This window comes from Montipora foliosa, chromosome 3 (assembly GCF_036669935.1).
Source record: "Montipora foliosa isolate CH-2021 chromosome 3, ASM3666993v2, whole genome shotgun sequence".
In the NCBI taxonomy this organism is placed as follows: Eukaryota; Metazoa; Cnidaria; class Anthozoa; order Scleractinia; family Acroporidae; genus Montipora; species Montipora foliosa.
Window position 1 is genome coordinate 1,151,935 of NC_090871.1, and position 27,500 is coordinate 1,179,434.

The 27,500-nt window shown below is 39.3% G+C and overlaps 2 protein-coding genes across 4 annotated transcripts in view; one reads left to right on the plus strand and one right to left on the minus strand.

Annotated features, from left to right (window-relative positions):
- Positions 1 to 17,208, minus strand: part of LOC137996412 (uncharacterized) — a 20,839-nt gene extending 3,631 nt beyond the window's left edge. The window contains exons 1-4 of one of the 2 annotated variants that reach the window (XM_068841794.1): positions 17,093 to 17,208; positions 3,103 to 4,276; positions 2,635 to 2,686; positions 1 to 1,807 (exon numbers count right to left, since the gene is read on the minus strand). The exon at positions 1 to 1,807 is cut by the window's left edge and continues 3,631 nt beyond it. In XM_068841794.1, the coding sequence (XP_068697895.1) occupies positions 1 to 1,807; positions 2,635 to 2,686; positions 3,103 to 4,212 (2,969 nt within the window). In that variant the 5' untranslated portion in view covers positions 4,213 to 4,276; positions 17,093 to 17,208. Of the gene's footprint in view, positions 1,808 to 2,634; positions 2,687 to 3,102; positions 4,277 to 7,619; positions 7,752 to 17,092 lie in introns of those variants that run through there. The other variant, XM_068841793.1, reaches the window with a different exon arrangement.
- Positions 17,209 to 22,218: 5,010 nt separating this feature from the next.
- Positions 22,219 to 27,500, plus strand: part of LOC137996415 (uncharacterized) — a 17,335-nt gene continuing 12,053 nt past the window's right edge. The window contains exons 1-4 of one of the 2 annotated variants that reach the window (XM_068841800.1): positions 22,219 to 22,344; positions 24,060 to 24,269; positions 24,785 to 24,954; positions 26,229 to 26,390. In XM_068841800.1, coding sequence (XP_068697901.1) covers positions 24,092 to 24,269; positions 24,785 to 24,954; positions 26,229 to 26,390 — 510 coding nt within the window. In that variant the 5' untranslated portion in view covers positions 22,219 to 22,344; positions 24,060 to 24,091. Of the gene's footprint in view, positions 22,345 to 22,457; positions 22,596 to 24,059; positions 24,270 to 24,784; positions 24,955 to 26,228; positions 26,391 to 27,500 lie in introns of those variants that run through there. The other variant, XM_068841799.1, reaches the window with a different exon arrangement.

The following is a 27,500-nucleotide window of genomic DNA, read 5'->3' on the forward strand; positions in this document are numbered from 1 at the left end:
CTTTCCTTCACTGTTGGCTCAAGATTGGCATGCACTCTTTGCGATTGATGGAAAAAGTCAATCTGGTTTTCCGAGAAGGAAATATTTTGCACTTCAGTCGGTGCATTTGCAGCGTCCTTCTCCGAAGAGGCATTCCAATGTTCATTTTGGAGCGATCGTGTGTTTTTATCCTCTCTCATTGACTCTTCAGGGTTGTCGAAACTGGACACACCAACAGAGACATGGTCGTCAGGCGATGGTGTTGCAGGCTGGTCGACGTCTATGGATGCGTTTTTCCATTTTGGTTGTATGTTTTGGTAGCCTGAACTATCCAAATGGCACTTTGTAGTACAGTGTCTTGAACATTCAAAATTCGACGCTCTTGGAAACGTTTTACCGCTATCAGTGGGCATATTACGTCGTGTTGGATCTGAATAAGCCATCCGCACACCAGGAGAATACGTTTTATGACTGTTGTCTACACCAGGTTCTCGTTCCACATATGTTTCAAAATATTTCCCTCGCCCGGTCATCCAAGCAGGGACATGCCATTGTTTCTGGGCTCCATTCTGCGCTGAGATTGGGTTGTCTGAAGCATGGACCTCATTTTCCAAAGAGCTTTCAGCCAGATTCGTTGTTGTTTCAGTTTTTCGACGTGAACTTGTTGAGAAATCGTTTTCAAGTCGGTGGTATCTGCCAATGGCCACAGATGATGGAACGTCTTGGAGATGGGCTCTTGGAAACAACGAATCGAGTTGTGCAGTCTTAACTGTTCGTTCAAATGAGTTGCACCACGGGGGAAAGGTGGTAGAAGAGACCCCCCTCCTAAAAATGCGTGACCTGGATAAAGTGGGGTTTTCGACGTTGTGATTATCGCACCTGTTCAAATGGTGGGAAACCGAGGCCCGGACATCGTGACGACAATGCCCCTTATCTTTCCGCTTAGGAATTTCTTCATCTTGTCTTGCTTCTTGGTACGCGTTACTATATGGACGACTGGTTTGGCGCGAGCGTTTTTCGTGCTCAAATGGCTCTTCTGAGCGTTCTTTTCCAAACTGGAACTTTTGTATATCGTCATTTCTCGTATGGAAATGAGCAAGGTCGTCAGATACTAATCTCTGAGGACGAGGTTGTCGACTTTTCCGTTTTTTACTTCCAATAGCTGTTTCCTGCTGACAAACGTGAATTCCAAAGGGGCCATCAACACAAGATGGCATTTGGTAAATCTGAGCACCTGCAAATTGAGAAGGCAAGACTCCTGGCACGGATCCCTTGTGAGGGACTTTTCTTCTGCCATCATCTGGAATGTTCCAGCTCACTTGACAATCCTCATCCTCCACGGAACAGGGAACATCTCCTTGTAATTTCTCTACTAAAATTCGTTTTTCTTCGTAAGAGTCGTGAATTTTCACCAGGGGTCCTTTACCATGCCATGAATATTTCTTGAGCCAGTGATAGTCTCTGCCCTCAACATGTTGTAAAACTTGCTCTGAAGGATTTGTTACGTCACGACATTGTTTCGTATCTTTGGGGCGTATGTGCGCTTTACCTCTTTGACGATGAGCTGACGAGGTATGCGGGACGTCTCCTGCGTGTTGAAAATCATTAGTATTCGACGAGATTTTCTGGTTTGTACAACTGGAATGTCTCCCTGGAAACCGCGGATCAATTTCCTTATTGACGGCATGGCTCATTCCGATGTCCCGTCCATCCTCTAACTGAGGTTTGCTGCTCAAACCGTGTTCAGATAAGCTGTAACAATGTACGATCACCGGTGTGCATTCCTCCACTGATCTCTCATCTCTTTGTGTGCTCTTATTTGGCCAACCTGAAAGGCGAAAAAAAAGGTGTATAAGTGACTTTTAAAAACCGTACAATCAAGGCTAAATGAAACATGTTGAAGTGGCTCAAGTAAATTAAGGCATGGGCCCCAACCTGGCCCCCAAATTATTGCACAAAAAAGTAAGGGGTTGGTCTAACTTCTGCAGGTTTAGTAATAACAACTTAAGACTTTCGCAGACTAATAACGTCACACATTTTTATATTAATGTGGATCACGAATCCAAATGATGTCCCGCGACTTGTTACGGCCACAAAACTCAAAATAAAAAAAACTGCAATAGTTTATGCTGAAATTTATTTCACTTCGCTACTATTAGATTAGTCAAAATGGCAAAAGAAAACGAACTGTGCTTGGCTTTGTTAAACACGTCTTTAGTTTCGGAAATATACGGCATTTTGTACTAGTGCCCAGTCCCCTATGGAAAGTGATTTTTTTTTTTCGGACAAAATTATCAAAATTATCTTGAAATTTCCCTGCACAGAAACGATGTACTTAATAGTGTTAACATCATAAAGGTAAATCCAACCACCAGAAAATGACAAAAAGTGTTGACGTTTAGCTGACAAGATTTCTGTGCTTAAAATAACTTTGACATGTCACGTGATAATATCATCCAAGAAAGCAGTAAGGTTTCACATCTTATTACTGCTAACGATGACCCAAAGTTATTTCGTGTTATATAAAATGGATCAATAGTTAGACCACCCCTTAATTTAGTTTCGTAAAATAGATCTGGGCCCAGGCCTTAATTCACCTGAGAGATTTTTAATACGCAATTACAAATTCAAGTATCTAAAGAAAATTCAACTTACAAGGAGGAGCGTGACTTTCTTTAGCAATTTTCTCTTGGCTGGAGTTGCGTTTCTTAAAAGGCAAAAAAAAAATAGTTCGTTAGTGTTTCCCCAAAAACTTTTCTACCTTTTCGGTTAGATCAATAGTGTTGAAGAGGATGCATTGCATTTGCATTTGTCTCCGGTTCCCTATTTCTAAATAATTATTCGTTATTCCCGGTAACTCACCCCAAAAATCCTGGTGTTCTGCACGTGTGTATGATTGCCGGTATTTGGTGCTCTTTTGACCAATGATATAATTATTGTTTTGTGGCGTTGTTATTGCTGCCGCCGTAGTCGCTTCTTAATTAAGCTCGCCAATCCCATTCTTATTAGGAATGCAATGCTGCGAAATAATAGGGTTGACAGTAATGCCATATTCAGACTGCAACGCTGTTTTGATCACCGGGAAACCTGTGAAACACAAAGTTCTTTCATATCCTTTCTTACCTCTCGAGATTGACTCTGCAGCGCGGAATCGTCTCCTGAAAGTGGCATTTGACGATGTTGGCTCTCTGGGACAGGACCAGATGACTCGCTAGCTTTATCTTGTTTACTTGATGAAGAAGCCGTATGGGATCTTTCTTCAAATCGGTTGAGCACATCGTCAACCATTCGCTCTGAATAAAGACGATTTACCTGCCCACTGGTTTCAGTTGCTGGGCATGAATGGCCATCGGCAATATCTTCGCGTGAAGCCGAAGCACGACAGATTCGTGCGCGGTATCCATGGTAACACCTACCATCTGGACACACATGACTCAGGTTATCGCGTTGTTTCAAATGTGATCCCTTTCTTAAATTAACCACTTTAGTGTCTTTCGTCTGTGTTCTCTTGTACGGTGGAGCTAAGTCGCGTTCATCTGCGAAGGAATCTCTCCGAGAGCAATTATTCCTCCTAGAATGTTGCTGAACCTCTGCAAAAATGTGTTGGCAGCGAGGCGTTCGAAAACTGCTAATGCTTGGCTCAAGACAAGGTTGATGATCTCCTGATTCCCCAGTTTGGCAGCGTAAGTGTGGAGGAAAAAATACAGTTGATTTGCCTTTTCTTGGACGGTCTTCTTCGCTGCATTGTGAAGCCACAGTTTGTAGCCCTCGCCTGTTTTGAGCAGGTTGCATAGTGGAAACTGTCCATTGTCCCCCTTTCCTCTGTGCATAATCGCAGTTGTCATTCAGTGTTTCGGAACCCACGTCTCCATTGGTTATTCTGCCGATGGGTGGAAATCCCAAGCACCGTGAGCAGTGCAACTCACAGACATCTGACTTGACACGTGTCATACCCTTCATGTAATGTGGAACAGGAAAACCATCACTAGACAGTCGTGATGCGGGAGGTTGCAACAATCTCAAAAGGACCTCTCGACTTTGAAATACTTCCGCCTCCCATAATTTGCTTTTAGATTTAGACATATCAGCTACAGAAGACGGCTTTGAAGAATCAAGGAAGTTGTCATTTGGTTTTCCTTGGTTTGTTGGGTGATTTGATTCGCTATTGCAAGGCCCATGGCTGTATGGTGGAGATCTAGAAACACCATTCTTCGCGTCGGTTGTTTTGCTCATTGCCTTTTCACTGATCTTGATGATCTTTGCAGTGCCTTGTTCATTTTCCCTTCTTGTCCACAACCTGAAACGACAAAAAACAGGCACGTACTTTACAAAGATCTCTTTCAGCTTTACCGTCCGAGGAATCAGCCGAGAGTCATCATGACATGCGCAACAAGCAGCAACGTCGCATCCAGCCTCGCTGTCATGTATTGGCCGGTACGTTAAGTTCAAATGTCGGTACAACATAATCTTCCAGTAATCTTTTGCTGTCTGGGCTAATTTTGCACAGCAAAGGTTATTTGCAAAGAAATTACAGTAAGCCACCTTTTCGTCCCAACCATGGTTTCTACGGTTTCCCGATGGCTGATAAACTCTTGTATTTATGGGCTCTAGTCTGTTTTTGACACATACTAACTAGGATCCTTGCCTATGCCTTGCAGATTTTGATAATATCAATGAAATATCCAGGAAAAGTTGTTATCGCAAATCTTTACATTTATAAAGGTAGCTATGAGAAATGGTATGATCATGGAAGACGAAAGTCGTTTGTTTAGTGGGTGTAAAAGAAAACCAGTTTAATTTATTGTTTTGTTTTGTTTTTTCAACTTTAGTGGTCTGAGTCCCTCTTTTAAATAATTAATTACATACAAGTCAAAAAAAAAAAACGACCAAAAGGTAAGGTGCAAACGGGACCTGGAGTCCCATGCGAGGCACCTCCCAAATAAATCGGTAAAAATCTTAAGAAATGCATATTAGACTATTGTTGCCAGTGGCATCCACAATTACGTGCAAGACCCCATTAGCATGGTTCGTCGGGGTCAAAGACATTAGCTAATTCATAACTATTCATTATGGTTAAGTTATATTTGAAGCAAGAAAAACAATAAATTTTGCCTTTAAGACAAACCTTCTTTTTTTTTTTAGCCACACAACGACTTATCAAACAGTGGTGACACAAACATTAAAGCCCATAGCAGAACTTGACGTATTTTTACTAAGGAAAGTACTTAGCAACAATTGCCTTTCTTACTTTACTGCTCATTTTGCCTTCAAGATATTCTGCATTGTAATGTTTTGGTTGATATTAACGCTCTTAAAACAAACAATATTCCACAAAGCTGCAATGAAAATAAACCTTATCATACGATAGCTTTTCAAACATATCGCAGCACCTAGTGGGTATCATATTATAATGTCTGGAAATAAGACTGCACCGAAGGCTTAAACTGATTGCTTGGCAACGTTGGGGAAATTTTGCCATAGATTCGTTTCATCTTCTTATCAGCCATTACGTACATAAATATTCTTTACCATACGATTGCGATCAAGATTTAGACACTCCGAACACTTGCCAACCCGAAAGGAGTCTGAGATTTGCCGCATCATGTACAAGCACTTTTTTCTTCGTGCAGAGAACCTTTTTAAATTAATAAAGGACTGCCAAACCAGTCCTTCAAAATCGAATGTGATGAGATCTTTATTGACAGCGAAAAGGAGTTATCAGAATTTGCGAGGGTAAAAACATTCTGGATTTAAATTTAACTAACGAATGCAAAGAAATAATTATTACTCTCGTTCAACAAACAAAACAATCACATTTGTAAGTTCTTTGAAACTAAGACAAATGTAGGGCTATCAATAAAGATATAAGTATTTCAAACACGCAGTGCTATAATTAAAAAGCCTGCCAACTCAGTGACTTAACAAAATACTTTATTTTAAACGTGCATCCTAACGTCTTTAGTCCCTGCAAGTATTGACAAGAATATTAGCATTGAGTACCACCGGATTTTCAGGTTGTTTGGTCGACTGAAAATATCAGCTTCCGGGTCTCAAAGAGTTGTTTAGTATTAGAACTCTCGCATGACTTAAAGACAGCAATTAATGGAAAAGATATGAATACTTTTCTCAAAGCGTGGGAGAACTCTCTCTGAAGACAAACAACTGAGCTAGTGTTTGAATCTAACCGAAAAGTATTAGCCGTTTAATGTGAAATTTCGAGGCCAGCGTTGATGGACATTGTTTCCTGAGACAGCTGTAATGAAATTTCTATCAGCAGTGAAAACAGAAACCCTAATCAATTTAAGCCACGAATGAAGACCAAAATCAGAAGATACACAGCCAAGAGCTAAGTAAACCACTGAGAGATAATACAAAGTTACGGTCTTGAAGTTCCACTGGACAGGAAGCATAAAATAATATGGTCACGAAAGAGCAGGAACTAGACGCACTTCCCAATTACACGAGGATATTTAAGTTGTCTGCCAGATTTATCTTTATCATCTGTTTTATTTACTTATTATTATTTTTACAGATTCCTATGTGATATTGTGTAGTACGCATGGTGGTTGCACGAGGTGAAACACTTGTCATTAATCAATTGCGCCCGTTTCATTGTAATCAGCTGGCTAAAAAACGACTCCACCAATGTCACCAGTCAAGTGCTTCGATAGTAAGTTAAAACCCAAGACATTATTATACTTTGTCATTTGAATACAACATAACTATGGGAGAAAAATTACACGAGAGAAAAATAAACAAAATTATTTGAACCTTTGAAAAGATACACGCGATTACTTTTCTCGAAGTCCAAATTATAACACGTTCTGTCAATAAGAGATATCTTAATAAAACTAACTGTTTATTCAGCGATAATTTTTTTAACAGGCAAGGATTTACACAGGAGTGTTGAAGTGTGATCAATAAAAAAAATGGACTGACAAAAGGGCTGCCTTGGTGGCGTGAGTAACCCGTAACGTCTGCCCGAAAATCGGCAGCGAAAGCGAGTGAGTAAATATATAATGGAGTCGAATTTGAAAGTTTAAGTGCTAGCTCGGTTGTTCGATATGAGCTGACAAAGAAGGCAAGATAATCTCTCTTTTTTGCGAAGATGAAATTCAAATTAGAATTCGCTAGACACCGTCACACGAAGAGTAATAAAAGAAAAGTGTTTGTTTAGACAATGGCAAAAAGAAAGATTGGACTTTCAATATTGAGCTTTACGTCTGGAGTTGCGGATGAACACTCTCGTTGGCCAATCCCTTACGGAAGAACAATTAACAAGAAATATGTTATTGTCGACCACAAGCAACTTATGCCGTCTACCAGACAATTTCAAGTTAAATATTTTCACATCGGAATCTTGTACTATTATGTTGAGATACGGTGTTAAGCCGGGAAGAAAAATTTGTCAGAATTGTCTTGTTTCATATATCACGCGACAAGCTTTGTTGCTGTAACGAGTATTTGTTCTGTGAGCAAGTAAAGCCAACCATTTCGGAAATTGTTTCCTAATTTGTTATTCACCTTTAACGTGGCAACATTTTCATATCTCCCTTCCTGCAAGCTGATTGGCAACGCTACGCTGAACTGAAAAGCTTTTCCCTCCCCCTGTTGAATTTCACCAAAAGCAAGAGACTTACCTCTGGCCTGTCTTGCAGAAAATGAAACACTCTCTTAGAATTGATATGTTAAAACGCTTTCCAACCCCAACAGTAGTTAGAGTTTACCGCCCATAACAACATCAAAGACAAAAGTGTGTCCTTGCATATGTGGTTTTTCCCGTCATACATTGTTGTTCATTGTTTTGTCTTTGGAATATTTAAATGAAGAGGCCCGATATATGCATTGATTGGCTGGCAGGAGCCGAGCAGTCAGGGATAAAATAAAATCACATGTAGTTTCGACAACAACAACTTCACGGAATTTTCACAACTCCCCACGCAATATCGATCAATTCAAACAAACATAGACATCAATATGTACCCAAAACGGCATCATGAATCTCAATAAATTCCTCCGTTTCTCAAAATCTGATGAAACAGTTCCATTTGCAGCCGGACGTGAACAGAATTCCAAAGACTTTGACTTTCACTGTGCGGTGGTGACCCCCCAAAAATTAATAATAATTGATTTTTCTATTCGTCTTGTGATCTAAAAGCATGCGGCTTTCGCGAAGACAATGCACATCAGTTTCAGTGTGATGGTTCTATGGTTTTCAGTCAAGCAAAACTTGGCTGCTATAATTACTGAGCATAACAAGAAAACAGACGACCACGACGGGAAGTGTCGAAAGCTCTTTAGGGGAGCTTTATTTTCAAATGCAGGTGTGTTTGAAACAAAACCTAGTAACCATGAAGCAATGAAAGACTATTTCTGGTCGGTGGTATGACATCAGTGAATCGAGAAAGTGCCAAAATGTATAAATATTCTTTTGACCTTAATCAATGTTTCGAGGTGTATTCCCATTTTTTTGCAAATTACTGGAAGAAGTCATACCTTCATTTGACTGGAAGGTCGTTAATTGACAGCTTTTATAACGGTTATGAAATATTGTACTTGGTTCAACTACACCGCGATTCTGATTGACGATGAAAATGAGAATCCAAACCGAAAGACAACTGCGCTGTTACGGTACACAAGTTGATTCGTTTACTTTGCAAATCTTGCTAGTATTAAAGACCACTAAGATCGGAGTAAATATGGCAAAATATCTCTTGCCTGTCGTAAGAAGTGTGTCATACTGTTAAATTCAACAAACCTTCGTGTTTGCCTGAGACCTCGACAAGGCAAACGTTCAGGAATTGGCTCTAGTGAGGGTCAATTCAGAAAAGACTGAAAGCCATGACATTGCAAACCTCGCTCGTTCAATTTAAGCATAGCTTTGTTTCCAGTCGTCTATTAAATACTGAGAAGAATTGTCTATCCTTGACCGGTACCCGTTAAACTGCTCCGGACAAGATGGCGTACACATTAAAGTTTACGCACGAGTGCGAAAGAATTCTTTGGCCATTCCTATTTGAAATTCTTATCACAAACGCTTTTTGAGTTTGTTATGTTTAAGCAGCTCAAAACGTGTACTATTTACTCCAGTTCAATTCGAATATATTTAAATCTTAACAATGGTGTGAAAGATACCCGAGGTAAGTAATTTTAATGGATACGCCCCGAGGCAATAGCTCACCAATTTGCAAGGAATAAATTAAGGTCCGTCGATTAAAACCAGTCTTGTTTGCATTGTGAGAAGAACAAAATTTGGTTTCATGATGTTCCCCATTCATTGAAGTACAATGAAAGAACAGTGATCATTAGACAAATTTCCAATGATTTAGGGATGTTTAATGAGCTGACAAGCATTCATGGCAACACCAGACTGAGATATGTCAATATGTTACTTCACTGAATAAGATCTTATGGTGTCTGGTTTTGTCAAAACGCAGATTAAGATTCCCAGATTTCGACTTCGCAATGGAAATGGTGTCTCCCGAACAATCTCAGTGTGTGGCAGTACAAGAAATAGTACAGGAAGAGCGGAAAGTCATATATAATGCGAAAAACAGAAATAAACTTCCAGATAAAACAAACAGGTAAAAAATGAGGAATAAATTACAATTTAATACACAAGAAGATTACAAACATACAATTATTGTAGATTTTAGTTCAAAGTGATACAACGATTTTAACTTTCCAAGAAAACGTGATATGTGACTGGCATAGTTATTCTTATTAAAAAGCACCAGCGAAGCAGATGCTTCTAAAATGAACTTCACTCGTTTATTCTTTGTTTAAACTCACGCGTCAATTTCAAAGCTATAGCATATTTAATAACCTTCACTTTTTCTTCCTCATCATATAAAGGCACTTTAGACATTCTAAGTCCACCAATTAAGGCAGCCATTTGAGCTCATTAAAAATATCAATCGAAGGAATATTTAAGTTTGGGCACTTTCTAAGAAACCTTGCAGGTCGTTTCTGCAACATGAAGATGACGAATTTCGCACTGATTAACTTCGATTTTACAAGAGCACTGACATTTTCAGTTATGAGGCCAAACATATGTCTAACCTTTCGTCCATGCATGGAGTCACGTACAAAAAGCAATTCTAGTTTCTCCATTTCCAGTCTTACACATGTATCAATAAAATCATGAGCATTTCTTCCAACAGCGATGAGACAACTAAAGACTTTATGCAAACGAGTCGTTTTCGGTTTTATAATGAGTCTTTACGCGTGTTGTGCAAACTCTTTGCAGGTGAAGAGGGAGTGATATGCCTTTGTACTGAATTATGTTATATTCTCACTAACCTCGAGTTAACTCCTTCGTTGAAAAGTTGAAATCCCTAGCTACAGTAAAAGCTATTCAGTGATGAGAGAATGGAGTCTTGGTGCGGATTTATTGTGAGTTCTTGTCTGACACATCAGATAGAACGGGTTTACATTCAGTTTGAGTCCCGGGTCTCTGATCCAATAAGCGACTGACAATAAATTGTCTTTTTAAGAGTGACGGACTGGAAACGGTCGAAATGACTTGTCTTGTTAAAATTTTAGCCTGTAGAGGAGACCTGGCTTCTGTCGTCAAAGAGGAGATGTAAAGCCCTTTGCTATAAACACAATGAGGTTCCACTCGCTTCGCACACTTTATACGAGGCTTTTGTTGATGCTATTCGGTGAGAAAGACACGGCATATTAAAGGATAAAATATAGTTGGATGGTTGGCTTGTTTTGACGATTACAGAGTTCAAGACACATGGAATTATTAATCTTCAAACCACTATGCGAGCCTGAAAACTAACCGCACACCACTTTCTAATTTTCATCAGTACCCACGAAAAATGAAATAATAGATCAAAGCTTGGCAAAAGAGTGTCTCAAGTCAGAACGTTTTTTCAGCCGACTGTTGAGATTTATTCTGTTGTATGATAACATTTCTTAGTTCGAAATATGAGTTTCGTCTTCTAGACTCTTTGAAAAAATGAAAGAATGTCGTTAATTTTGATAAAAGGATCGTGGTCGATTACGAGAGGTTTTCTACACATGGGGTGTTGGTAATCGTCTGACGGGGAACAGGAATTCACTATAAGACTTCGGGCTACATTAAATTTATTGTTCCCCCAGTCTCGCTTTATGTTCTTTTGATAACTTTAGACAGTAGCTAAAAGTTTACCTTTTCAGCCATCTAATTTATCCTAATTCTCGCCCAGCAAGTTTCAATCCAAGCCTATGATATTCAAGAATGGGCCTTGAATTTCATTTCGATTTTTGTTGTAGTTTCCAATGTCTCTTTCAAAAACTTGGAAGGGTCGATTCGATTTCTCGTGTGGTCTTAGTATTCATGGTTATAACACTTTCGAGCGGGCTTTTGGGGTTTATCGTTTAAACACTAATTTCATTTAAATTGATTTAATTTAACAACAATGTGGCAACCAACATAATCAGGTGCATAATGAAATTAAATGGGGTGGAATTCCAACGCGAAGGTCACCCTCCTTACAAGCGTATGAAAGATGGTATACACATGCATGGCAACTCTTGCAACAATTTACATACCTCGTGAGCTTAAATGCTAATGCAGCGAAGCTTTAAGTGAAACAAAACTTTGTGAATTTCTTACTTTTGTAGGTAAGGTCTATCAACCCTGTAAAATTGCTTTACGGTACAAAGGTTACATGTACTCGAAACAAAGCGGAAAAAAATGATGGTGACTGGTACCAGATTCATTGATGTCAATTGACCGAAAATGATAATTAATTGCTTTCACGTGTCCCGTGGAAATTTAGTTAGTTAGTTCTCGAAGCTGTTGCCTTCTCTTTCTTACTCCCGTAAAAGAATGAAAATGTATTTCAACGGCATGAGTACTGTACTCAACCATCAGCCCTACACCTAATGACGGACGACTCGTCAGACCTAACGAAAAACTATGGGTACGAGAAATTAAATAGAGGCTAGCAGAGATATGTGATCCATTTTCCAAATGTCGTACAACACAGTTCGGGAGTAATTTATGTTTTCTAGTGTTTGATCATTGAATAAGATGAAGAACTTTTTTCCTCGGCGTTACTTGCCCAGATATTGACGCATGCGCAGTCAGGTGTAAATCATTCGTGACCATTCTAATAATTCCTACATAAAGCCATCACGAGCTGAGAAACATCACTTTTGTAAATTGGAATGTCGGATCGCCCAGACCTGTTTTTTTTCTGTAGAGTGGCAAAAATTCTGACTATGCATTAATTGAATTTCCGTTTATGAGTGGTACAACTTTCCTGGAGAGCTGACTAGCTCGTAACAACTTGTTGATTAGCCTTTGCCCCCAGGAAGGGCTTTTCCATTGATCAGTGTATCTGCAGCATGTTCAGTTTAACCGAACGATTCTGGCATTTTTTGCGACCTTCGAAAATAATTCTTTCGCTCTTTCTTAAAGCTATCTTTCGTTCCCCTGATGTACTTTTCTGAATAGGGACAATCACGGAATCTCAGTGAATCGGACTGAGTGTCTGTGTGTCTTCAAGAAGTCATTGGACACGATAACTGGCAGCTTTCCTGGGGGCTTTTTTGGATGAAATATTCTTCTAAGTGTGTCGATGCAACTCTTCAGCAAAGTTGGGAGCCACTCTTGCAACTTTCGAGATTTTTCATGAGATTATGCACTTTGTTCTCCAATCGAACGGAAATGAACGTCGACGTGAATATTGAAACAAAAACTGGGCGCTAAAATTTCCAGCAATTTTGTCCGAAGTTAAAGGGAGAACTTACATGTCGTAGAGACAGGTCTGATATATGCGGAATTCCTATCTTTGAAATCCATTTCCTGGAACATTATTTTGTATAGACATGTTTCTGTGAGAATGAATTGACGCCGTACAAGCAACATTTAAGTATGGGCACGCCTTATCGTGAGTATTTACTTATATTGATAAAAAAAGTTGCCCTTTGGAATTTTCTGAGTGTTTTGCAAAATGGGTGAGGCAACCTTCATGGAACTTGTCCTTTTTTCCACAACGATATTTTCTTCTTAACTTCACGTTGTCACTTCGACTAAGCTCTTCTTTTTCCGTATTATTAATGCAGCATTAGAAAGATGATATTGTATTATTTAAGGTAAACACGTCTATTTAGAGAAATGGAAAAAATATAATGCTAAGCCAGGAAATGGCGATTAGTTTGCCACTCCCTTCATTTTCTCTGATATTATTAATAATAATAATAATAATAATAATAATAATAATATCATTATTATTATTATTATTATTATTATTATTGTTATTATTACTATTATCATTATTATGATGATGATGACGATGACGATAACATATATCATCAGTTAGCGCATTTTCCATATGGATGTACTTCAATGCTCTTTATAACACTGAGCACCGAAAAAAAAAATCGCACAACAAACATAACATCTGGCAGGAGTTAACCGGTGCAAAGTGTGGTTTCAGCTTTGATTTCGGGATCACTGGTGGTCAGAACGGGTCTGGATTTGAACAAGGAACTTCCGTTTTCAAATCCAGCTCCTAAACAGTAAACCCCCCACCGCCTCCTTTGCCTCCCGCGTCGAACACTTGGTCAATTTTTGACTTTATCGCACATCGTTGCAACAAGCTGCAAGCGCCCCGTCATGAAGAATGGGTACCCGCTCTGGCGTGTACTTCAATACGTTTTTCGCAATCTTAGGGTGCGTTCGATTGACCCTATTCTGGAATAAGAATACGCGAAGTGATGATTTAAAACGGTATGTCTTGCGTTTTGAAGCAAAAAGGATAGTAAAGATACATTTAAAATAGCATTTTAGCAGGTGTAAAAACGAAGGATTTCTATTCCATGTATTCCTATTCCGGAATACGGTCAATCGAACCCACCCCAAGTCTCTTAATATCTCTGAGTGTCTATAACCTTCTATTAGACCCAATTTGCACTAAAAAAAGTGAAGGTACGAGAAAGAAAAATCATTGAAAGTCAAGGTTTCTCTTTTTTTTTTCGTGTGTCGAATGAAATTGGCAACTTTTGCTCTACATCATTTTATCTCTCTACTTCTAGTCTCAGACAGGGTGATCACTTCAATGCGGTCTTTAAAGGTAAAGAGGGGTTTTTTTTTTTTTCGTTTATGCAATGTTGTGCACAGTCTCGCCCTTCAGTTGGAACTGCCCTGTAGAAGAAAATCAAAAGCGGTGTTCGATTTTAAAATCTTTGTTGGACTCACCCGACTCCGTTAAGTTGGCTCCAGTCGCATTTTTTCTTCCCAGCGACCCGACACCACTTGGCGCGTTGCTGTGGTTAGACAGCTCTTATGAATTTTCTTGTTTCAGGCCTAATTTAATTTACGGTTTTTGTTTTGTAAAAGTCGCGTTATAGGCTGCAAACACAACAAAGGCTTTTTAATGGAACATTAATGCTACCTCAATGAACTTGGGACTTTTTCTCGCGTGTGCCACCTAACCGGCTTATAGCTTTATTCCACTTATCCGACGAAAGCGGTCACGTTTTTAAAGCATCTTACTGTAATCAAAGCAAAAGTTGAAATTATCAAAGGTCAAACGAAAAAGCGATGATCTAACACACGCGATTCAAGCGAGACGCACTCCAACCAAATGAGCGTTAGGCACGCCCCAAGATGGTGAGCCAAAAGGAAAGGAAAGCAGATTTTTCTGCGGAAAATAAACGCACCATGACAACTGTATTTCCAACCAATGCTTCCATATCATGGTCCCGTTTTTTTCGGTGACGCTCAAGTTCATTTAAATTCATGCCGTAATAGTCTGCCTGCTGATTTTGTGATGATTGTCTTATGACTCAACAAATTCAGTGAAACTGCACCGGAAGAGTTCATATGGTTGTTGTCTTGTCTTTTGTATTCGTCAACTTCCTTTAACCGCAGGATCCTTCAGTTTGAGTCGAATAAAGTTAGCGGCCTAGTTTACATTCTTTTAAAAATGGAATTAAAAGAAAGTGTAGGTTTACCAAGTCTCTTATATCACGTTACGTTTTACATTTAGCCCACGAATAATGGAAAACTAGGAGAAATTTGATGTTTGTCTGCAGTGCAGAATTACTGGTTTTAGTGGTTCGTCACATGCCTCCGGCAAATTTTGAATAGGGACCTTAAACTAGGGAGACGACAGCAACGAGAACGTTGTCAAAAATATTGTCTGACGTTATTGTAGTAATTTCGCGACTAGTCCAAGTCACCCGGCATGGAAAGTGCGTATCAACAATCCAGGAATAAATTTGGCAAGACCGGTTTGGATATTTAGAGAGAAAATTGAAAATTTATCGTCCTACGCGTAACGTCAAATTTAGTCAAGTCAAGTCGTTTTCAGGAAGAAGACGACAAAGAAATGTATTCAAATGTAAAACGCACGTGCGGGGCGTGCACAGCTTTTTCACCTTAGACCTATTCTTTTGTGGCGTTCTCGGCGTCGTCGTCGTCTGCTTACCCTGGTTTCCATATGGCTGTGATCTGCAACGGTCTGCGACCATCGGAAGCTGTCTGCGTCGGTCTTATCGCAGACGATCGTAAGCACAGGAGGCACATGTTTCCATTTAAATCTGAAGCGATCGCAGACTAGCGTACCACTAATCCTCTGCGAAGCGAGGAGAAAAAGGAGCGCACTTACTTCAAGTCTGATTGGAGGTGTTTCAAGGCGAACAATAGTGTGTCGCAGATAGAACACAGATCATCTCAGACACGCGTTTCCATTAAAAATTGTCTTAATCGGAAGCGTCGTAATGGTCGGAAAAGTAGAACTAGATTCAACTTTCCCGATCATCGATCCAGACCGTGGGCAGCAGATCGCCGCAGACGCCGGGGACAGATGTTTCTATACGTCTGCGATGTGGTGCAGACCTACCGGCAATCGTGACGCAGATCATATGGAAACCAGGCTTTAGCACCCTGAACCTGGAACCCGCTGTCCTTTGGAGGCGAAACCTTTTAATTAAACCGAGACAATATTACTGTGAAAGGCAAAACTTATCCGAAAAAAGTTGTTTTTGTCTACAATCTTCTTCGGCATGCAGTTACTGGATTGGATAATGCTTAACAATTAACGAGCTTGTTCAAGCCGCGAATCTCTTTCCTTCTTCGGTGCAGGACACACCAATAGCCGTCAGATATCTTCTGCTTTTTGCTGCCACTGCCAATCAATTTTTCCATTTAATTCCGTGGAGACCATTATGTCAAAAACCTGCAACAAACTATTTTCCTGGTTCATTCTCAGTTATGTTAAAAGTCTTAGAACGTAACTCAAATTCACGATAAAGATTCCTTTCTCGGCGCCCCTAGAGGTCAAATAAACCGCCTTGATAGATAGAGAAAGCTGCACTTAATGAAGAGTTAAGCCAGTCTCTAACTAAATGTAGAAAACGGGCGGACATACTCAAAACTACTTCGTTTCTTCACGTCTAGAAAGAATTATCCAATGTAATTGTTCAATGGAAGTTTCTAACAGTGGGCGAAGATATAGAATTTCTGAAAGGAATTATCTGACGTTCAGTAAATTAATTGATTGGTGCTTCGATACCCCGCGCCGTCAGGCCCATGCGCTCTGTTCAGTCTACCTTTTCATCACCTCAATCCCCTCGGGATTCAATTTGCCAGTTTGTGCTGTTCTTGTAAAGCTCAGTGGATTTTATCAAAGGTAAATTTGTGTTCCACAAAATCAAATTGTTATATATTTCCATTAACATTAACTTTAATTAGTATTTATTATATGAAAGCAAAAAAAATGGTGTAACTAATAGTTTCATTTCAAACAACCGACTTTGAATTCGTACACGCTAACAATCTAATTCTAACTGTTTGTGTACGTTGTCTAAAAGGAAACGAAATCATATCATAGAAAGCGAATCGTTGAAGATTTAATTAAATCGAACATGAAAGAGTAATGAACTTAAGTTGAAAAGAAGAAACGAACATTACTGGCCAATATTTTGCCAGGATTTACGTCTTAGTAGTCGATTTCAGAAAAAGGCAGAAAGTTAAACATTCGTTTGCACTAAGAATAATAAAAAGATGATTCTTAAATTAATTGGTCGATTGCATAAGTCTCCATTCACCACACGTGGCGTTAATGAAGTTATTCTTCAAGTTTGAGAGACAAACTTCAACACTTACAGGTTGGAAGACGATGGTATTGATTTTTTTGTCCGGTTATGCCCTGTTGAAATGTGTTATTCTCAGTCACTCGGCTAAGAGATAAACGCCATATAAAAGTCCACTAAGGAAATTATTCAGTTACAGTCAAACACTATTTATAGAATAATAAAATAGGCGTTTTGTAGATCTCTGGTGAGATCACGAGGGCAGCACTTAATGCTCGGCTTGGGACAGCCCAAAGTCCAGAGATCTTCGTCGCGCTCGAATCTTGATGTCACTTGTCACAGCGAAAAGGGAACATTTCAAGAGGATTAAAGGGCTGACTTTTTAATCCAGACAAGCTCGGTTTCACAAGTGCTAGACTATGACAAGAAGGAATTTTAAATAAGAATGGTGATTTGTTTTGCGCGCGTAATGGCAATTTGCGTGAAACAGGATATCGTGATTTTTAAAGATTGCCTCGATGCCTCTAGACTGGACTCGGCCTTCGTAATGACTTGAATGTCACATGGGTGAACATTGAATTCTCACATGGTGGAGAAAATCCATTTAGCTCATCGTTTTCTTTGTGTTTGAAATTCTGCCGCCTGAGGACACAAATACAAAAGCAACAACGAAAGAAACATATTCGCAGCCAGACACATATATCGAGAAGTTAATTAAACTAATTAGGCTTCCAGTAGCCCGCTCTTGTTTATCCACTTTAGTAAAATTAATCAATACAAACTATAACTTAAAACCTCCTTCGGCATTACGTCGAATGGCCTTTTTCCTGGTGGACTTGACGGCGACTGTACTCTGAGCTCACAAATGAACATGATTTGTTGTAGATAAAGTTGATTGTCAGATTTCTCAGATTGAACCTAGGTACGATCCTGGTTAATCCGAATAAAAGTGGGGTTAACATGAGAGTCAAACCTAGCATAAAACATATCCCAGCGTGGAATATCTCGTTCAAAGGGGTATTTTAACGCTTATTCGCTCGCGATGTAGCAACTTCTGCTTGGATTCAATTATCAGTTATCAGTGAGGCAGACTATCAGTGAAATAAAGCATGCAATAATAATTCATGCAAACACAACGTAATGGTTAAATGAACATAAATGTTATTCCTCAATTTCATCATTTGTGGGTCTCCGTTTTGAGACTAATACCAAAAATTATGTAAGCATGCTTTAGTAAAACTTCACTTTTAGTCACTGTTCCGAAATCATGTGGACACAAGTCTTTTTTTTCTGGTTGTCTTGAGAAAATTGCTTTTTCAATGAAGTCAAACCACATGTAGAAGACACAGTCGTATTCTAAAGAAACTCGGATTAAGAAACGCGAGTAATTCCGCTGGAAATTCCTTAACATATACGGGTATTGTCGCATTAATGAACGGTCCGATGACAAAATCAGCGACGGTTAATCCTTCACGGTGATGACAGCCCATTATTACTATGGATCAATTGATTCATTGCTTTAAATGATGTTTTCCCGATGTTTTTTGGATATTTGGCCGCCCGCACTCGAGTTTCAGTTGGGCGTTCTCAGATACACGTGACCTCGAATCGTATCACAGCGACCAGACCGAGAGCGCTTATTACCACTTGAATGAAATTTTCGGTGAGAATGTTTTGATAGATGGTACTGCACGTTCTCTTCTTAGAAAAAGAAAATGGGAACGTGCAGTATCATTTGCCTGAAAAACGGGTTGTTCCGGTTGAAAAACAAATGAAACGGTATAGAGCGCTTACCATTTGAATGGAATTTTCGGGTAATTCCGGGGAGAATTCTAATGGACTGACAGTTCATCCTGGTAGAGTGTTTTCGGGAAAAGGTACTACCTTTCGAGGTATTCCCTTTTTCTCGCTTTGAACGGAATTATTGGAAATTTCTGTACCATTTGTCCAAAATGACAAGTGCCAGAGAAAATAGACCGTTTCATTCGTTTTTCAACCGGAACAACCCGTTTTTCTGGCAAATGATACAGCACATTCCCATTTTCTTTTTCTATGTACAGAACGTACAGTACCATCTGTCAAAACATTCTCGCCGAAAATTTCATTCAAATGGTAAGCGCTCATAGTCACTGCTCAGGGTCTTCGGTGAAATATGTGTTCGGGAGAGTCAAACTGTTCTAAGAATTTCGGTTCTACGTTGCAAACAGCTTAAGATTTCTTTACTAAAACATCACATAAAAGTTTCGCATCTAGGGAAAAGTAGTCCGTTACGTTTTCGGAAGGAATATTTTTGCAATTTTTGGCACTAATAAAGGTCACCTAGCAGTTTCGGATGAGCGAAAGGTTCACTGGGAAGTTGTTAGAAGGCCACGTTCAGCTAGCAATAGGGAGCTTACGAAACGACGACGCTGACGGCAGCGACGACGCTACAAAACAATAGATTTAGTAAGCAAAAACAATGGCTCTGCACGCTCTGCACGTGCGTTTTACATTTTGGTACATTTCTTTGCCGTCATCTCCTAAATGACGACGTGAAATGACCAAATTCAAGGTTCTGTGGAGGACGTTAGCACACGACGATTAATTTTCAGTTCTCTCTCTACGCTTCCAACTCACTCATACCAGTTTAATTCCACGACAGTTACTGCACATTTTTAACGCGAGACGACATAAAATAGTTTCGTAGTGATATGAATAATGCGAACTCGTATTTTTAAATGAAGTCCTCGTAGCCGTCGTCGTCTTCGTTTCGTAAGCTCCCTAATTTCTGAAATGAAGATACCATTCCCTAAAATTTTCGGACACTTCAATTTCCGAACAGATCAAATTCTTCTAGGTGATACATAAGCCTGATAAAAGCATCTCTACAGATAGTCTTTATACCTTACAAGGAGCCAAGAAATGTTTTTTAAAGGCTTTTGGCTTAATTTTCTATTTGGGTGCCCTCGACTGCTAACATTACATTTTTCAAAGAAGTATTCTTTTCGATCTTGACTAGGGATTACCGGGAAAATTTTCTGAGGGCTCCTTTGGGAAAGCTTTGAACTTGTAAACCTTTGCATTCGTAAATGACAATTCAAGCTTAATGATGTTTATTTATTCTTTGGACGCAAAACTTTGTACTTCTGATTTATTTTTGTTACGTGACCCACAAAAATAAAAAAAAATCTCCACTATCTGTCAGGAGGAGCAGGCGTGGAGCGTGGAGCGTGGAGCGTCTTCTTTGTTGAGCTTGTCATTTCTTTTGACGTTTTTCTGTTCAATGTTGTTGATTACGTCAGTCAAAGATCAAACTACGTGAGTATTGCGCCTGCTACAATGTTGGTAAATGCCCCCGTAGAAAAGACTTCTTTTACAAGACCTCTGGGATTTCAATACATAGTTTCATTTATTTTTATTTTTAAGCAAGTCTGAGCGCGAAGTCTTACACCTAAAAATGACCTTTTAGTTATACGAAAAGTGAAACGAACTATAAATATGTGGAGGCCAGGATGACGCGGTGGTGACAGCAATCGCCTCCCACCGATGCGGCCCGGGTTCCATTCCCAGACTCTGCGGTACATGTGGTTTCTCTATTTGTGAGGTATTTCTCTGGGTACTCTGGTTTTCCTCTTTCCTCAAAAACCAACCTTTGACCGCGGTCCAGTTAGGACGATGCAATTAGTCAACACGATTTCTTCCTCCACTCAAGGATTAACCTTCATTGTCAGTTTGCTCCAAATGAAGCATCAGGGTCGTAACGTCGTATATTTTTTCGTCAGTTGATGTTTAGTGGTTAAGTGGATAAAAACAGTTCCTTCAAAGGGGGTGCTCCGGGTTCAAATCCTGTCCAGGGGCTGCTTTTACATTTTTTCTTTTTATTTGCTACCACAAGTCCTGGGACAGAGTAATCTAACTGGAGGATTATACTTCATTTGGAGTGAACTGACAATGAAGGATAACCCTGCATTTGAGGAAGAGATCGTGTTGCGTTACGACACTAAGTATTAGGGACCTTTAGATTCTAGGACGAGAACGAGTACGAAATTTGACTGCCCGTTTTTAGCGAAAAGACTTAGAAGATTTATAACCCGGACGATTCATCTTACTCTTTGTTAGCAGTGTGGGTTGCTCAGTTATTCTTCTTGCTGGTAATTGAGCCTTTCTGCTGATCGAAAAATGCCAAAACTGCTACCCTGCTGTTGACTTGTTTTGACACGACAACATTTTTGCAAAACCTCGCACTAAAATGACGACGGTATCACGTTTTTCTCGCCAAAATGAAGCTGGTTTACGCGCGCTCACTGTTGTTCATTGAGAAAATCTCGCACTCGTAGTCGTTCTCGTCCTAGAATCCAAAGCTCTCTATTATCTTCCATTTCGATTACTCTGTCCTAGGACTTTTGGTAGCAGATGAAAAGCAAAAAAAGTAAAAGTAGTCCCTGGACAGGAACCCACTTTGAAAAACTGTTTTTATCCTCTTAACCACTAAAGTCAACTAACTGGTAAATGTACCGATTATTTACCAAAACTAATTAGTATATAATCATTACTGAATAATAGTTAAGTCTTACGCTTGATTTTAAAATGGTTAGCTTTCTCTTGAAGTTTGGTAACTGGTACTGTGTAATCTTGCTTCTTGGAGGGTGGTTAATGCACGTTTACAGCGGCATTTGCGAAAGAAAAATTTATATCCTCGCAGTTAGTGATGTGGTAGTCTGGTGGTTAACTGAAGGGGTTATTAATGAAACATTCCCAGATGCGAGTCCAGACATTGGGAAACAAGTGTTTATTTCCCACGACCCTTATTAAGCTTTCAGTGTCCAAATGGAACGATAATACTTCACTTGGACCGGAGCAAATTGACAATTAAGAATAGACCCCTTCAATTGAGGGAGAGATCTGGGGTGCTTACCATTTAGCCAAATAATCCGGATGGAATATTCGTTGCATAAAGGTAAGCGATTTTCCGAATTTAGTGACCAACCGGATGAGAATGGCGCTTATCATTTACTACTCGTCATGATCCCGCATCTTTACTCGATCTTGTGAGAAGGGCCAGGAAGCGAAACGATTCTTGCAAATGGTAAGGGAATTTCCCGAATTCCATTCCGAACGGGAAAAGGGGACTACCTCTGCGGGTTGTCTACAATTTCCGAACAGATTTTGCGGCAACTTTTGCACTAAGTGAAAATCACTTGCTAGCGGTCTCAACATCTACGTCATGTAACACCAAGATGGTGTCCTACCGGATGTATGCATCGATGTTGTTAGGACCAGTTCTTTCGTTGCAAGGAGATCGTCCTCATCTCACCTGTAACGGGACATTATTTTGGCATTAAAAGGGTAAGAACGTACGCTATCGATTAAAGTTTGGTACAACCTCAGCACTTGGGTCTCTTTTCGACTTACGTAGTAGCTCACTCAGTGTCTCGTGGTCTGGTTAAATGCCACGTGATGATTATTAAGCATACAGTTACAGGGGTGTACATGTCCGAAAATTCTGTTGTTAAACCACTCTCCTACTCGCCTTCCTGCTATTTCGATTGATCGTGGGTACAATTTGTGTGGAATACGAATTTACGAGCGTAAGATAGGTAGGGCTAAAAATGTGCAAGACAAAAATCATTGTTATTGCCATTTACAATTTTCAATTTAATGCCTTTCCGTGAACCGCGTCCATAGTTTTCCAGTAACACGGTCAAAGTGGCAGGGGTATTCTGCAGTTACTCCGTCATTGTATTTGTGAACTCTCGTCATTTGCACAATGAGAAAAGTCAAGGTGGACCTGCATGACAAACACAGGCCTCTATCTCTTAAGCAAACATTCAAAAATGCGATGAATGGCCTACGTAATAATACAGTATTATTCTTAAAGAGTAATATTTACATTCGCAAAGTGTCTCGGCCTAAAGTAGCTTTCTTAAGTCTGTATTTTTCCGTCTTAGCATTTCACGCAGATTTAAATTTTTTGTTGGACTTTGAATTCAATAATAATATTATCGTTGTTTTGTTGGAAAACGAAATGGTAACAGACAAATTTTGGTTTTGGCAAAACCAACTTGGTAGAGAGGCCTTGATGGGAACGAAAACCTTATTTCTGTTAAAATACATTGTAATTACCAATACTTTCCATTTCCACTTAAATTACAAGCTTTTAATATTGGTTAATTTCCAAGTTATCATTGATTGGTGTAAACTTTGATAACTGTGCTTAATCTAGATTGATAACACTATGTGAAATCTATTTTGTTTTGGTGATATTTTGATTTATCAATTCTGTTTCCTAAATCATTCAATATTCAAGGCTGTCATTGATAGGTGGGTCCAGTCTTCCAAAGTTTAATCCTTGCTCATGTTTGGATTTGAAGGTCATTATATTTCCAACATATTTATCTCATTTTGCCACCATTTTAAAGAACTTGTAAAAGCTCCACTACACTTCTTAGGTTTACCTTGGTAAAGAAAAACCTGACCAGATTTTCTATTATTTCACTTGCTCACTTTTTGTTTCAGCCATTTTGGTTTCTTTAGTTGCATCATCTGATGACATCATTCCATTAGGTGTTCAGTTATCAAAGGTGTCAAGCTGATGAAAGTATGAGTCACATTTGGAAGTGACTTCATTTGATTGACCTTTACCCTTAGATTGTGTTTGATGAGTCTTAAGCAACTTTGGACCTCAAAATAAGCTGTGTTTAGTGTGCTGTTGGAACAAAGACCTTTGTTCATGTATAACAATTTGTTGAAGTACACAATCATTTAGTTTATTGCTAATATGTTATTTAAAAGTTAAGCTCATTTGAGGGAAGCTGGAAGCGTACAGTGTATCGTCATCTTTGTTTGCCCAAATTTCCAGAACTTGAGGCCATCCAAATTCTTTTCTCCTACTTGCCTCCCGAATCGAACCACCCTCCATTGACGAGTAAAATACAGAGTAAAATCTACCAAGTCTCACTTCTGGGAGGCAATGGGTTAACAACATTCATTTTTGTAAAGAAGACCTGTTTTTGTGCCACTTGTTTTTTATTTATATGTATAAAAACATTTTCAAACTACAGGATTCTGTCAAGTCTTCTGAAGCAACCATAAAATGGAATTAACTGCATTTCTGAAGAGATTGCCAGTGGTGTGGTTATGGCTTGTGCTTGTATTTCTAGCCAGTGGTTTAATCATCAATATTATTCAGCTGCTGTTGTTACCACTATGGTTTATAAATAAAGATTTGTTTAGATGGATCAACATGAATGCGGTGTACTTTCATTGGTGCCGTAAGTACACAACTCACTGCTTTACTTAATAACTTTCGATTGTAGCCAGGGTCCTGCATGAAAAAAGACTTCTAACTTATAATTTTCTACGTCTAGGTATGAGAAAATTAGGATAGAGCAAAAATATGGAAAACTCTACCCTCAGATGTTAATAAGTACAAGGATACTTGCTGTACTCAGTACATACTAACATTCCTTACAAAAACTCCCACAGCTTATGCCCCAGTCTTCTGTCTGGGCACTCGAAAAAAATTGTATACAGTATATGACATTAAGGTAATTTACAGGCAAATTATCTTGACTTGATATCTTTATATCTGTACTACTTCTGAATAAATAGACATTGACATGTTGCAATCGGAATCTATTTTTACACATTTTATGGGCAAAAAGCGTGCTGCTTGGCCAATATTCCCATCTGGCATGAAATTAATGAACATTCCGTGTTCTTGGTCCTTTTCTTAAGTGCATGTTAATTGTTGGAATTAAAATAATATAAGTTGTCTTGTTCACAGAGTTGACTTTCCTAGCTGAATGGTGGTCAGGTCTCAATATCAAACTGTATGGAACAAAAGAAGATATGGAAAAGCTAGGAAAGGAGAGTGCTATTTGTCTTAGTAATCATCGTAGTGATGTTGATTGGCTAATAGGCTACATAGTTGCCGACAGAGCTGGAATATTGGGGGTAGGTAAATGCCGGGTGTTTGCATTATTTTTAACCTTCTACTTTATGTGCTGTCAGCCATTTACTGTGTAACTATTACTTTAACCTTTTGCTGATAGAAGAAAATCCCTCCCAGGGTTTTGTTCTCTTCAATTCCTTGTATGTTTTCAGGCCAAACTTTTGTCTCTTTTAAGATAGGTCAGGGTGTCACCCTGAGATAGTAGCCTGTTCTTTTAAAATGATTTTCTGGTCGAAAGAAAGCTTCAGATTTCAGGGATCGAAATAATGGAGATCCCATAGGCTACCATCAAAAATACCATGATAATACTCTTTGTTTGCCCTCTGAAATTTTGCATAAGCATTGTTTTTATTTTCTCTTGGGAACATTTATGTCCCAAGAGATACTGGAAACAATTCTTGTGCAAAATTTTGGAGGGCAAGCACCAGTGGCTCAGTTGGTTGAGCACTGGGCTGTTATTACGCGGGAGGTCGTGAGTTCAACTCCGGCCGGACCAACACTCAGGGTCTTTAATTAAATAACTGAGGAGAAAGTGCTGCCTTTGTAATTACATCTGCAAATGGTTAGACTCTCTAGTCTTCTCGGATAAGGACGATAAGCCGGAGGTCTCGTCTCACAACCCTTCAATGTTCATAATCCTGTGGGATGTAAAAGAACCCGCACACTTGTCGCATAGAGTAGGGCATGTAGTTCCCACTGTTGTGGTCTGTCTTCTGTGGTATATCATGGTTTAGAGGGTAAAAAGGGCGCACTTAATTTGGAGCCTCGCTCTGTTGTGCGACCTCCACCACAGCCTGTTTCTCTGTTGTGGTGAAAGAGTATTATGGTATTTTTGAAAGTAAGCTATTGGTAGGTGACTTTTTGCAAGCTTAGGTGATCACCCATTCTTCCCCGATAAGTTAATAGCTGATGGAAAACTTGGTTGGCTGTTTCAATTTGATCAGGACTTACTGGTACTGATGATTGATCCTCATTTGAGGCTCTGCCAGGGTAAATTCCGACAACTGACGTGGCCTAAAAAGTAGCGACAGCAAGTAAAGTGAAACTGCGACAAACAGCATCCTTTCTTTAAATTCCCTTTAATTTCTGACAACAACTTGAAACATGGAGAAAGCACTGATATGAGACCTTTTAAAATTCAGACAAGCAACATTGGACCCTCCCCCCACCCCCTTCCCCCACTTCCCTGGCAGTGCCTCTCATTTTCATCTATAAATGTCCCCATTTCTTCTTTACTGTTCTCACATTAAATGACTTTACAGATTTTGCTTTGTAGACATGCAAATGTTTCATGAAGGGGTATTTGAGATTTTTACCCATCCTTGGCATTTCCTGGTGGTGCGCAGAGTATGTTTTCTTGCGTCGAAACTGGCAGAAGGATCAAAAAGTATTGGAGACAAGCCTAGAGACACTAAAAGACTTTCCTTTTCCCTTCTGGGTAAGCATGTTAATAATTTTTTGATGAGTGATCTTCTACAGTTACAGTGAAGAATATGAATAATGCGTGGAATACTTAAACTGTATTCCAATTATAAGTCAGCAAGTAAACATGTGAATAAAATATAGTGTTTCTCCCAAAGGTACGGCTCAATTAACCACCAAAATCCCTTCTTTTACAAAAGCCATTACTTGGTATTCTATGTTGCTGACCTCTTTTTGAAATTCTACAATGGCTTATGCAATAGTAATTAAGTTGTGAGAATAGGGACCTTTAGATCAGAGTCTGAGTTTTCCATACTGAGCGTGCGCATAAGGTTTAACCCTTTGACCTCCAAATCGGCCTAAACCGGCCAGACTTAGTATTTTACTCTGTCTAACGGCAGACGATTTTACTCGTCAATGGGGAACCCCTGGGAGTCAATGGGTTAATCACTCACTGAAAAACTGTGTCCCCATTAATTTAATCACTCACTGAAAAACTATTAAAAGCCAACATTTTTCGAAGTGCGCTTGCTCAGAACGGAAAACTCAAACTCGTAGTTGTACTCGTCCTTGAATTTTGTTGGGTTCCATTGGTGCTCGGTTTGATCCAGTTTTGATTTTCCTTTCTTTTTTGTGTTTTTTTTTTTTTTGTATTAGTAGTAAATAATTTGAAATTGAAAGTTACTTTCTAACTTAAGAGGAATAAAACTTGGTACAATGACGTTATAGAGTGGTTTTCAATTGAGTGTCGAAAGTAATAGGCCATTTCCGAGTTCATGTCTGCCTCCTCTTCAAAGCGAGTCTAAGTGCAAAGTTTTTGTGATGGTAATTAGTTCTACTTTACATATGAATGAAAGCTAATTTTCATAAGAAAAACTTCGCACTTAGACTCGCTTTAAAGAGGAGGCAGACATGAACTCGGAAATGGCCTATTAGCGAATTGCTTTGGTTTTGCATTACTTCACGCAGTGATTGGTTCAAAGTTCTCGCGCCACTCTTTCAACCAATCAGAAGTGAAACCAAAACCAATCGTAGCTCGCGTGTGCACATTTTCCCGCGCTTTGTGTCGGCTACGTGTAATTACTTCGAGTTTTGATTGGATTACTGGATTGTCTCCGTCCTTTTT